The sequence below is a fragment of the Alosa alosa genome, chromosome 7 (assembly GCF_017589495.1).
Source record: "Alosa alosa isolate M-15738 ecotype Scorff River chromosome 7, AALO_Geno_1.1, whole genome shotgun sequence".
NCBI lineage: Eukaryota > Metazoa > Chordata > Actinopteri > Clupeiformes > Clupeidae > Alosa > Alosa alosa.
In genome coordinates this window covers 6,890,293-6,903,760 of record NC_063195.1, presented here as the reverse complement: position 1 = coordinate 6,903,760, position 13,468 = coordinate 6,890,293, and the positions used below count along the sequence as shown (strand labels likewise).

Sequence of the window (13,468 nt, the reverse complement as noted above, 5' to 3'; positions counted from 1 at the left end):
CACCTTTAACGATCTCTTTCGTTAAATTCACAGTTGACCAAGTCAACAAAAACATGGTTGGAAACCCTATACCACTTTTCACCTACTGCACAAGCAAAACACCCCCCTCTGGTGATTTTTGTCTCCTCTCCGATATCACTGTAGCGCTAAGTTTAGTCCTAGGCCATTAAACTAAACAACACCCTTGAGAAACAACCACACAGTTCACTTCAGCAACAATAATGACTGTCAACAGTAACTCCTTCTATTTTCTCTTGACACCCGCACAGCATTTATCCACAAAACCCACACAGCTTTTATCACAAAACTCACACAGCTTTCATAAACTCACAGCTTTCATAAACTCACACAGCTTTATCACAAAACTCACACAGCTCAGCATGTAATGGCAGTACAGAAAAGAAAAGCGTTAATCCCACAAGCTTGTCCGTGGTTAATCGATTACTTCTTTTAATTAGTTCACGAATCTATTCCAAAAATAATGTTGTATACACTTCAACCGTTTACTGTTTTATCAGAAAACTTCTTATATCCAATGACATCTAGAGCTCATCAGTCATTGATATAGGTGCGTTACTTGTCAAAACACTTAATGACACAAACTTCAATACTCTCATTAATGTGCAGCTTCAAATCAAAAAAATTCTAATTTACTCCTAAATTATGTTTATTTTTTTTAACTTTACTCTTTGGTTCTTTTCCGCGCAGAGGAGAAAAAAAACTCTTTGCTTTCACCTGGTCAGAGTTTCTTCACTGCGGCGGGTGCACACGCCTAAGCGTCCTCCCTCTTGGTAGGCTTCCAGCTGGGGTTGGTCCCACGTCAGCCCGGGGCCCCAAAGTAGACTCTTCTTACAGATGTGAAGTTTCAAAAAGTCTGCCCTCGGCGTCTGTTTGAACCGAAGACTCAGTCTGACCTCGCCGAATGGATGTTCTCGTCTTCCCCTCCTCTTCGCGTTGGTCCACGGAAACCAAATGTTTTCGTCTTTCTTCTCCTTTTCTTGAGAAGGGTCACGGCACCAAATGTTGGATTACGCGATCGTTTTGCGTTGTGTTTTAGTTCTGATGTCTGTACTGAAGATGGTCAATAAAGCTTGGCGGCTGGATCAGGATGCGGTGATTAGAAAAGAATTTATTGTAGATGGTACAACACTCACTAACTGAGCACAGGCTAAGTCTCAAACAGTAAAACTGCACAGAGTCTAACAGGTGTGGTAGTTAGTAAGAAGCGGGCTCCTGTTGGCGTCTTGGCATAAGATGCTCCCGAGTGGCTTCCTCGATCCGATCTCGAAGTCAAGCCTGAGACAAAGCCTGTTATACTAAAAATCATGTCAGCGTAAAATCATGCCAGCGTGGAAGGTACCAGGAGGTACCAGCCATAGGATAGGAAAAGTACTAGCCCTGGAAACAGAATAACAAGGTGATATCTCATTCTGCTCATGCTATGACTATGGCCAGGAACATGGCAGTCTGACCTGTTGATGGTAAATCTATGTGCAGACACAAACAATGGCATGTACCTCTCTGCGTCTCTACTACACACAAAAGTAACACAGATGAACACATCAGAATACATACAGAAATACCCCCAGATTTCTACATATCACATGTATCACACGAAAGAGCTTTTTCTCAGCCTTTAAACAATGTGGTGGAGTAGTTGTTTAGTTGTTGTGGTAAGCGGTTCGCTTGAGAAAAGTAACTTTAATTTAATCATATTTTTTTCGCCCGTCTCCCTACCCATTCATCTTGGTGGAATGCCCGCCAAACTTTCCCTCAACACATGACAAACCATATATCAGAATAAACAGCAGACCTTACCGAACATAAAGGTGTAAAGCATTCCCCTGCACAGTCAGCCATTCCAGAGTAATCCGATTTTAAATTTGCAGCAATGTCTTTATGCATGTCTCCAACTGCGGTTCCTAATGTGTTTCAATTGTTCAATAAGTCTACATGATTTTATAACAGGCCAAATACAAAATAAATGTTACAAATATGGCCCTAGATAAGCATTACAATCAGAGGATATACATATAGGGCAGACACAGGCGGCTCATGAGTTCAAGCTTTGTTTTGTCGCTGGATTTTAAGATTATGCCTATTATTATTGCCTATTATGGCAACTGATTGCATTCCAAGCTACAGTGAATGACTGGAGTCTTTGTGAATTTATAGATTGACATAATGTGCTGTCTCTCGAATGCTGGTTTTGATCAGTTAGATTTATTTGCAATCTCCTGTGGTGGGCTGGACATAGCATTGAAATACCCGCCCAGATTCCCCTTTCCGCCTTGACCCATTCACACTGGTGGCGGAGCAAAAAACTTCGGCAAAATGTCTAGGGGCTTGGTAGCAAATTTGGCGAGACACTTTGTCCCGCCGTTCCGCCTCGGTCTATGTGAAAGGGACAGTCGTTCCGCGATTCTGGTACATAAAATCGCAGTGATTTTGCCAGTGTGAAAGGGCCTAGGGCCTGTATAGATGTAGGGTACAACCGGGACGATTGAAACGGGGGACGCAGAAGGTATGCATCCTCGTCAATTCGGCAAAACGAAGGACTTATTTGATAGACTTTCATCACAAAGTCACATCACATCACATCACTATGCAGTTTATCCAGTAGGCAATGTGTGCGAGAGGGAGAGAGCGAGACACCGCGCACAATGCTGTGTCCCTCATCCAAATTACATGGGCTGTAGCCTAGGTTAGGCTACATCAGGTTGTGCTGCTACATTGCGCAAAATGCCTCCGGCGTCGTCCTCGAAATAAATAAATAAATAAATACTTTCGATCACTTGGCTTCCTCGAAGACCATCCCAATGCTGATTAGCATGATATTCTGAAAGGACTTACTTTTCACCAGAGAATCGCTGATTAACACATGATATTCTGAAAGGACTTACTTTGCACCAGAGAATCGTTATCCCTGCGCATCATCTTCTTTCTTCATTTCAATCTCAGCGGCTGTCTGTAGTGTTTCACTGTAGGTAGGGCCGCTGTATGACTCTCGCGGCGTCTGTTTGAATGTCCGTTTCAGTTTTACAGTGAAGCTCTGCAACAGGCTTATCTTCCTCATCATGAAATGAAAACGATCACATGATCATATTCCTCCTCGTTTACATTTTCTTCTTTCACCACCACCCTCAGGTTTTCAGTCAGCATAAACGCTGCCGTTAGGCCTCAGCGGCAGTCCAAGATCCATGTTCCCAGCAGACCAAGGTTGATCCCATCGGAGGTTATCTAAAGGTTACAGTAAAAAAAAAACAGATTGCCTTTTTATGTAAATACTTAAAAAACAACATTAATTGTTACATGAATAATTGAGCTCTGAATATAGGCTACATGAGTTAACTTTAATGTCTACTTTAGCTAACTTCGTGTGACACTACCGTTCGCCAAGAACTGATCAAGTGAAGTGAGCTGACCTGAGGCTGCGCAGCGCTGAAGGCAATATGACCTATGCCATGTAAAAACGTGACATTATTGCGAATTAAATTTAGTTTAGTTTGCATGCATTTTTTTAAAACTCATGTCGTAGGCTACGGCCCGGTTAGGAATGTCCTGCGGCCTGGTACTGGGCCGCGGCCCGGGGGTTGGGGACCACTGATCTACAGGTTACAGTGAGAAAAAAACAGATTGCCTTTTTTATGTAAATACTTAAAAAACAACATTAATTGTTACATGAATAATTGAGCTCTGAATAAAGGCTACATGAGTTAACTTTAATGTCTAGCCTAGACTCAAGAAGAAGTCGGCTTAACCAGGCTACTGTTAGTGAGACTTTTCAGGTTGCTTGCCTCAAGCAAGTTCGAGGACCCTCACATGATATCTTTTAATATGGTGTTTGTTTAGATCTGATCTGACTAAGACGGTTATTAAGATGATACAAGATTGGAGTCAGTGACCTGCACCCACAACTCAGTAATGGAAAGACAAGTACCACTAGACATTTACGTTGATGCCTTCAAAAGGCGTTTTGCTGTAGATCTACGTGAAAACACGTCCATACTGACTTAAAAATGGTGGAACACCGTCTCATAGTAATGTTGTTAACTGACCAATAGCATGCCTCGATCAACCCCCTGCAACTAGGAAAAAAGTCTGTGTTACACTTAACCCCGCGTTACTTTGTGCCCCGCGCTCCCCTACCTCAAGTAAGTTGGCTGCTCCTCACACAGAGATCTTTTAATATAGTGTTATGATCGGATCTAGATCCGACATGACTCGCTTTAACGCGTTAGAACTCCCATTCAGTGAAGACTGAAGTAGACTGAGGAAAATGCCCCTGCTACAGGTTGAGTGATTTCCACCCAATCACATTCGAAATCCCGCCCTATTTAGCAAAAAAAAAGCCCAACAATGATTTGTCAAATATTTAATCTTTAAATAAACATAACGTAATCCATTGTTAGGTATTTTTTTTCATCATGCATACAAATGAACTTCATATCAATGCACACAGAGAAATGGGGGTATCATTTCTGTAGCCTACCCCAAAGGTACATTTGTTGGAAAAGTACCCTTTAAGGCAGTGTTTCTTAACTGGTGGATCGGGACCCAAAAGTGGGTCGCAGAACCATTCTGGGTGGGTCGCGGAGCTAATCACTAATTTAAAATGCTACATCATCTAATATTTGACCTTTATTTTGAAAAACTTTCTTTGTATAGTCTTGGACATAGATAGACAATGTTTGTGACAGGTCATGTTAGACATCATTTTAGCGGTAAACAAAAGTAGACTACGACCCTGAATGTGGCCTATCAAATCAATGAGTGGCGCCCGGGGAGGAGTGAGGGGTTAGGTGCCTTGCTCATGGGCACTTCAGCTGTTCCTACTGGTCGGTGTTCGGACCGGCAAACCCTCCAGTTACAAGTCCGAAGCGCTAACCAGTAGGCCACAGCTGCCCCATACCTACATGTGCACAGCACAACCACTCTACCAAACTAACTTTTTCATGAATCTAGAGAGAGAAAGAAACATGTCGTTTTAAAATGCAAGAGGGAGACCACAGAGATAAGGGTCTTTACAAGAGGTCGACAAAAGAAGAGAGTTTGGAGTCTTCCCAGGTAAGAGACAGAAGGCCTTTTCACACAGAGATCACGCTAAATTTGCGGGAAGAGGGGACGTCTTTTTGCCGTCTTTTTGTGTCTGAAAGCGAGGTGAAAATTTGCCGACCTGCTGATCTGTTCACATGATGCGGCATTTTGGGGAGCCAGGAGGCAGGATCAGCTATAGTAAATTAAATTGTGACGTGCAACAGGGGGCGTGTCGAGTGATAGTCGTAGGCCTTATGTGCGTGGGCCTTTAGATACAGCAGGTGTGTGATTTCAAAAACCATGGCGGGAGAACCGACTGCACTTTGGTTAGCTTGCATTTGCTTTGCTGTTGCTGTTAGAATGTTAAATTCTTGCGATAGATGTCTTCAGACAATAAAACGTAATTTGGAAGGGTAATTGAAGAGAAGAGTTGCCCCTTGCCTTGGCCGTACAATGTACTGTGCGTACAATTTATTCATGAAATCGTTCAATATTACAACAATAAAAATAGCTTGTGTACTGTCTTAATTGAAACATGCTTCGCACACAAATGATAGCCTAGGGCAAAGCGACTGGACATCTCAACATAAGGATACATTAGAAGATGATGATTAATGTTAACTTTGTCACACGACGTGATAAGCAGTTCTTTAAAAACGCAACGTTCCATTCAGTCATAAATCAGTCAAGCGTAGGCCTAGTGCTCGTCATGAAAAGAAAACAGCAGCTTAATATTTTTCAGGTGTTTAACAGTAGGCCTAGGCGCACTGTTAGCAGTTATGCCGAAGGCAGTGAGATTATTAGGCATTGCATTCTGTCACTCAACATCGCAGTTCGGGTTGATAAGATTCAGTTAATGCGAGTATGGATCGTCTTAAAGTTTGGGACAACCAAACAGCAGTGTAGGCAAAGCAAATCCTAATTGTTAGGTTACCATAGCTGTCTTTTCTCTAGGCCTGGGCCTATCGGAAATCGCGACATAAGCACATTGGTTTCTTTTTTCTTTTCTTTCTTGTTCGCGTGTTGGGTAGTGAAGCGATAATGCATTTAAAGCAGTACATCATGTGAGCCAGAGCCAATATGGCCAGAACTGCTGATCTGTAAAAGTATTTCTGTACCACCCAAATTTGCTGAACTACTTGCGAAGTAGCTTATTCATCACAGACATCACATGTATCACACGAAAGAGCTTTTTCTCAGCCTTTAAACAATGTTTATTTGTTGTGGTAAACGGTTCGCAAGAAAAGTAACTTTAATTTAATCATATTTTTTTGCGCCCGTCTCCCTACCTATTCATCTTGGTGGAATACTTCGCGAACTTTCCCTCAACACATGACAAACCATATATCAGAATAAACAGCAGACCTTACCGAACATAAAGGTGTAAAGCATTCCCCTGCACAGTTAGCCATTCCAGAGTAATCCGGTTTTAAATTTGCAGCAATGTCTTTATGCATGTCTCCAACTTTGCGGTTCCTAATGTGTTTCAATTGTTCAATAAGTCTACATGATTTTATAACAGGATAAATACAAAACTAGACTGCATTTCCGGCGGGAACTGCGAAAGTGTGCTTGCCCTGGTCCGGTCACCAACGTGAGCAGACAGTGGCATACGCTATGCTGAACCTGGAATGATCCAAGCATTCTAACAGTTCCTTTCAGTGTTGGAGCAGTGGCAATACCTCAAAAGCTCTATTCAACTATTGCCTTGCGGGGTGAATGCAGTTTGTTGGATTTTACCTGTGGCCTGCCTTCGAATTTAGCTTCTATGACTAAAATCAAATCAATAAAATAAAACAACAGCAGTGATTGGCTGCAAAAATAAATAATGTCACGCGTCTTGCGCCTCTCAAACTGGGCTATCAGGTAACCTAGAGAAAAATGTGAAATTATGAAATATGACTAAGGCATTAAAATGCTGCTTGTTTGTCAGGATACTTTTTCACTGATTTTATTTTAAAAATATGAGCTGTGAGTGTGAATGTTATATATTCCATCCCCTAATTCTGTTTTACTGGTTTATTTGACAAATAATCTATATGGATTTGCTCTATAAAGACCTTATGTCTGTTTGGGATTGTTTTGAGAGCCTATTGATGTATCTCAGAATAAAGGAATGTCCACAACATTAGTGATGGGTTTTTTTTGTGTGTGAATGTATTTTACTTAACTCATTGAATGTAGCTGGATACTCATGAATGCATGTCTCTAATAGCCACAATAGGAGTAACCGTATTTTGTGTGGCCCATAACGACCCAGTGGATCATGAAAATGTGCCAAAATTCACATTTCTTGCTTGTTGTTGGTACATTAATCCCATTCAGATTGCCACTTATCTGAGATGTAAGAGTTCAGTATAGGTTTAAGGTCTGGGGCAGGGATTTGACATTTTGTGACTTCTTCATTGAGGGCTTGCTTAGCAGCACTGTCCGCTTTCTCATTTCCCCTCAGACCAACATGGCCTGGGACCCAGCAAAAAACTACACTCAAGTTCTGGTTCTTTAGACGTTCTAGTTGATCAAGCTCAGCTTTGGTTGTACTTTTTGCGTGACATTAAAGCCTACTGGAAAGATTTTTAATTGCAATTTAATTGAATGCAATTTACTTTTACGATTAAATAAAATTAATTTATCCCTCTCACCCATAGTTTTCTATTTATTTACAAATGTACATAGGCCTACTGTAATTACATTTATACATAGTTATTCTACTGATCTTTATACTATTCATCCTGCACATAGACTTATTCTTACTACTCTTATAATGTTGTTTCTGAACTACAATGACACTGTTTCCACACTGCACATAGCTGTATGTTATGTACATATCTGTTATATATTTGTCATATTGAATATCCATATTTATTCTGTTTTATTATATTCTGTTAATACACTGCATATATCTATATTATTATTTCTACTATTATAATGTTACTACTACATACATTATTCTACTTATTGTATGAGATAACTGCTAATACACTGCACATATTTATATTTAATTCATATTACTCTAAACCACCTTCTGTAAATCAACTGTATACTACTGTCTACATTGCACTATATTTCTTGACCTGTGTCTGTATATTTCATCACCTTTCTATACTTTGCATCACATTGTATGCATACTGTAGCTACATGAATCACAGCTAAGATCCTTGGTTGCTATGAAGGTCAGTCGTTCTAAATGGATGGTTGCTATGGCCAAAGGCCAGTTATCTCTGCCGTTGTCAAGCGGGCATATCCTACTGTAACTTTATCTTATTTTAAACATCTCTATTTTACTTAGCCTACTTCCATACAGTGACTCCTATTAAGAAGTGGCCACTTCATTCGCACTTACCGTGATTCACGCAGCAACATTATTAAACTAGATGTACCGCATAGCGGTACAAAATATGACCGCTGCTCAGTCCTGTACATCCGTTCCGCGAAAATAAATCACACTAATCAATTTGTCTCCATATTTTACTCCATCCCCCACTCTTGAAACTTTTGTGTATGCTTGTTTGGCATGCCTGAGTGTGTGTGTGCGGCTGCACAGAAAGTAGCCTACTGGTGCTGAAAAGGTGAATAGATTGTAGAATAGCCAAAGAAGATGTAGCATTGTTATAAAACCTTTAAAATCTCTAAACAATCACAAGTAGGGCAGTTCATCTCAGTTCATCCATTGCAACTGGATTGATGAAAGGTCACTTACACCTGTAGGCTACATTGTATTTGGGAAAAGCAAAAGGTATCAGCATAATGTTATTTATTTATTTATATATTTATTTTTATGTATTTATAAACAAAAAACATCTCTGTCAGTTCCATGCCGTTTTCAACAGCTATCAAAAACAAAGGTCATTTTGGATGGATGGATTTTTTGTGAATGTTTCTTCTTCTACATAAGATTTTAGTCATCTTTAGTTCATGTAATACTTTATTGTCAATGCACAAATTAAGTAACAGTAGTCTGAAACGTTATTGTTAATGCACAAATTAAGTAACAGTAGTCTGAAACGAAATGCTGTTTTACATCTAACCAGTGGTGCAAATAACTGACATGTCCAAATGGGCCTTGATGAAATGCGTCAGCTAGACTGTTCATACACATTTTAACGGGCCAAAGTTGAAGAGCTTTTGTCCGTTATTGTTCTGCAAATATAGGCTGATTCATGTTCCCTTGCATTGTGTAACTGAGGTCCATGGCTAGTCTGGCTTTCATCAGACCAAGCTCAATCTTTTAAGAAATCAAAAATAAATAGCGGGCAGATCAGGCTGGGTTCACCCAGCCTAGTCCATAGGCACCCGATATTGTTTAATTTTTCCGATTGAGATATACACGCGCTCTGGCTATTCTAAATGCAAAAATGCATCAGGGAGTTATGACAAAACGGTAACTAACAAACTAGATCCTAATAGAAAGCTGTTAGCTTCCCTAAGCTACAGGTAGGATTATAAGGTAGGCCTATTTACAACATAAATTGTCAATAGGCTATGCTGGCGACACAAATAAAATCTCCTTTGGAAACCAATGGCTTACGCCTTACAGTATCAAAGCGGACTTAAACTGCCATATCATTGGCTTAAAAAGTTGTAATAACATTCACGCAGCTCCATGAGTCAAGGAAAGGGCGAATGAAGTAGCCACTTCTAAATGGGACCCACTACACAGTAGCTTAAGGTGTGTTGCTAAAGCAGCCATAATGAAATGAAGGTGTCATTGCTTGGATACTTCACACACACGTGCTTTTTAATTTCACAGACTACAACTACCAAGCTGTAATCAAAGCACATCGATTCCCCTCTCACACCCTGCACGCACTTAAAACAAAATAAACAGGCGTCTCAGTCTCACGCATGTATAGGCAAAACTGTATCAGACCGGTGTAACGTTGGTAAATCTTCCATTGCACAGAATGATTTTGTAGCACGTGCAATAAATGACAGTCGAAAGATACAAACAGTGCTGCTATCAATTTGCTTGGTATAACCGCATTTATAGTTTTCTACAAATGCAATCAATCAAATGGGCCTCCATCACTCAACCAACGCTAACGGTAACGGTAACATTACCTAGGTCCTTATTGATATTACAAGATTAACGTAGGCCTACCTGCAGTAAAAACCAAGCATGTCCGATAAACATCCTCAGATTTATTTCGGCTTCAAGAAGAAATGGGAATTACACTTCATGTGAACATCGTCCTATCCTTATTAGATGTTCGCTGCGGTAAATTACAGTCCTTGTAGGAAGCGTCCATTGTTTTTCCAACCCACTTTTAACTTCCAACAAAATTACGTCTCACTGCAACGATGCGCCATCTAGTGGACAAACGACTACTTATCGCCAATACTGAAAATGCAGCCATGATGATGATGATGAATATTTATTTTGGCTTTCTTTTAATCCTACTGAATTTGTAATTATGTATCGGCCGTTCTAATACCGATAGTATGTGGGTGCCTGTGTGTGTGCATTTGTATATGTGTGCACCGCCATTTACAGGCCAATGAGTGTACAGTCACTAAATGTACACATAACCAAATTTTTTAGACCCCCCCATGGATGAAATTCTACAAAACTTGGCATACCCCCAGAGAATGCCAGGTCAATCATACACATAAAATTTGGTGCAGTTCTGAACATCTTAACTGAAGATAGGGGCGATTAAAGCAGAATAATATTGCATTTTCATTTTTACCGGGGGTGGGGGTGCAAATCACAAATGAGTGATTATGAGCCAGGTTTTTTTGGGCCCTTGAGACCAACATACCATAAAAGATTCTTCATCGTCAGTGCCACGGTTCAGGTAGTTATTTAGGAAAAACTGGTTTTTTTTTGCAGTTCGGGGGGCCCCCGCAAATTTCATGTACCCCGGTGGTTCGGTGTCCCGGGTATCAATGACCAAAAATTCAGGAAGTAGATGACGGGAAAAAATCTTGAATTGTGCGCATGTGTGCGTGTACAAGTTTACTGTATGTTTATGTTTGTGGGGTGTGTGTGTGTGTGTGTGTGTGTGTGTGTGTGTATGTGCGTGCTTGTGTGTTTCCCTGCGTATGTGTGTTTGTGCATGTGCATGCATGCGTACATATGTCTACTGTGTGAGTATGTGTCATACGTATGATTACTGTGAATGTATGTGTGTGTGTGTGTATCTGTTTGTGCACATGTGTGCACATGAAATGGGTTAACATGACCCCTGGAGGCAAACATACGGAAAAAAATGGTCATCCTAGGCCCTACAGTTCTTAAGATATTCACAGAGAACTGTGTCTGCCCTACCCTCCTTTCGGGGGGTCCAGTCCAGCGGGGGGGCTACAGATCAAAACGAAAAACGACGGTTCCATGCTATCCATGTGGGGTTACATGCCCACCAAGTTTCGTGTACCCGGTCTTTCAGTGTCCCGGGAATCATTGACGGAAATTTGGGCATGCGAAAATTTTTTTTTAAAAAAATACAAAAAATCTGACTAAACCTATATGACCGCCGCTTCGCTGCGCGGCGGCCATAATTAATCTGTCACCATATGCCTATGCCAACTTTTGCAAAGAGGAGAATCTTTTCATTTGATTCACAATGAAACGTTACATTTAATGTACATGTAAACAATGAGTAGGCTAGTTTTGGTTGTTGTTGGTGGTGTTACTGCATCCCTTAGTTATGCCTACAATGCAAAATTGTTCCCTCGTGATTGTTAGACGCATTTCAAAACATCGCGACGTGAAATGCCACCACAAAACATTGTTTGTGAATCGGTCTTATTAGGAGTCCTCGCTTAAGCTGTCACAGATTCAGGCGCTACTTTTAGGGCTAAAATGCTTCCTGAATTACTCTTAGTAAAAAAAAATAGGAGTCCTAAAGTTACGAGTGACGAAGTTACGAGTACAAGCATCTCATATCAAATGACCATGGCATTACGCTAAGCAACATAAATCTCATAACGTTACAGCAACATCTCCTCCCTATGACCTAGCTAGCTAGCTTCTAGCCACACAAGAAATGAATGATGTTAAAATCTCCGCTTAGCATTCTAATAACAGAAGGGGCACATTTATGTGGACCACTACAACATGACTCATTATGTCTGTAACGTTAACTGTATAAAACACTTACTTTCATAAAGGAAGCACACCATCCAGCACATACACATGGAAACCGATATGCACCTCTTGGGTGCTCCTTGTTGGTGCCCCCCATCCAATCCCAATCCTCCCCCACCTTTTTTATGCAGCCCTTGCCACTTAATCTACTAAACCCCTCTTCTACTGCACTTTTTACCCCCATTAATGCACAAATAGGCTGACACCAGACATAATTTCACTGCATTTCTTACTTCCAGTAACTATATGCATGGGACAATAAACTTCCTTGTATCCTTGTATCCTTGTATATTTTAGGTAGCCTACTTGGCCACAAACTCAAAACGTGTCTCTCTGAAGCTCTGTTCTAGAATCTTTGCTCTGAAGTCTGTCCCCGTTGCTAAGCAACATCAAATAAACAAAATGACAGTCTTCCAGTATTAAATGTGTACGTGTGATTACGAATGGATGTGTGTGGTTTGCAATTAGAATAAACAAGAAATAACATTTCCAATAAATTAGATAATTTTTGCACTTCCTTGTGAAGCTCACACTAATTCCACCGCATTTAGTGAAATGTAATGCCACCTAGCGTTCAGTAGGCTATTTAAGATTAACGTGGCATTTCCTGCTTATTCTTTTGTCAACACCATGCTTTTAGGAAAACAATCTTTTTATCATAGTTCCCTCTTCAATGAGCGATTACCAGCTCGTTTTTGTAACAGAGATAGCTGTTTCTTGTCCCTAGGTTTACAGAAACACCTATTCCTATTAATACGTAGCCTATGGAGTGCTGCCGACCACTGTTCATTACGGCCCAGAATGCCTTGCATGCCTTTACAACAAAACAACCCAGTAAAACCTAATTTCCCGTAAACATGATCATGATATTTAACAATAATGAAAAAAATAATTTGAATACCGTCAATGTGAAAACAACTCTATTATGTAAGCTATATATAGCTACTGTTCTCCTTGCTATTTCAGTTCATAAGTCCATACTATCCCATGGCAGAGCAAGGATTTCATGAGTGGGTAAGGTTGCCCGGAGACATTGTGGCTGCCCAGAGGCATTGAGCATACTTGGAAGGCATTGTGATAGAAGGTGAATGGTGCGAAGGTGAATGGTGAGAGTTACCAAATACCTGTGGGTGGTTTGCAAAATGATGGAAACTTTTTTTTTTTTTAGCTTATGCACCCTCACATTGGAGTCCCCAGTTCATATACAAAATTTGGTATCGATATGTGACAGTGTTCCTGAGATATGGACGACTTCCTGTTTCGGAGCTTCGCCGCCGATTTTGTTTGGCTGTGACGGGCAAACGCTTTCGAAAATCAAAAATCCTTCCGGTAACTTTTGTG

At 40.6% G+C, this 13,468-nt stretch overlaps 1 protein-coding gene and 2 long non-coding RNA genes across 5 annotated transcripts in view; all 3 read right to left on the bottom strand.

The window, feature by feature from the left end:
* Window positions 1-1,598, bottom strand: part of LOC125297465 — a 4,709-nt gene extending 3,111 nt beyond the window's left edge. The window contains exon 1 of the long non-coding RNA XR_007194056.1: window positions 1,584-1,598. This is a non-coding gene — a long non-coding RNA (uncharacterized LOC125297465). The remainder of the gene's footprint in view (window positions 1-1,583) is intronic.
* Window positions 1-2,953, bottom strand: part of LOC125297365 (zinc finger protein 239-like) — a 58,129-nt gene extending 55,176 nt beyond the window's left edge. For all 3 annotated transcript variants that reach the window (XM_048247703.1, XM_048247702.1, XM_048247701.1), the window contains exon 1: window positions 2,904-2,953. In XM_048247703.1, the coding sequence (XP_048103660.1) occupies window positions 2,904-2,937 (34 nt within the window). In that variant the 5' untranslated portion in view covers window positions 2,938-2,953. The remainder of the gene's footprint in view (window positions 1-2,903) is intronic.
* Window positions 2,954-3,166: 213 nt separating this feature from the next.
* The window catches only part of LOC125297463, a 38,977-nt gene continuing 28,675 nt past the window's right edge, over window positions 3,167-13,468 (bottom strand). The window contains exon 3 of the long non-coding RNA XR_007194054.1: window positions 3,167-3,240. This is a non-coding gene — a long non-coding RNA (uncharacterized LOC125297463). The remainder of the gene's footprint in view (window positions 3,241-13,468) is intronic.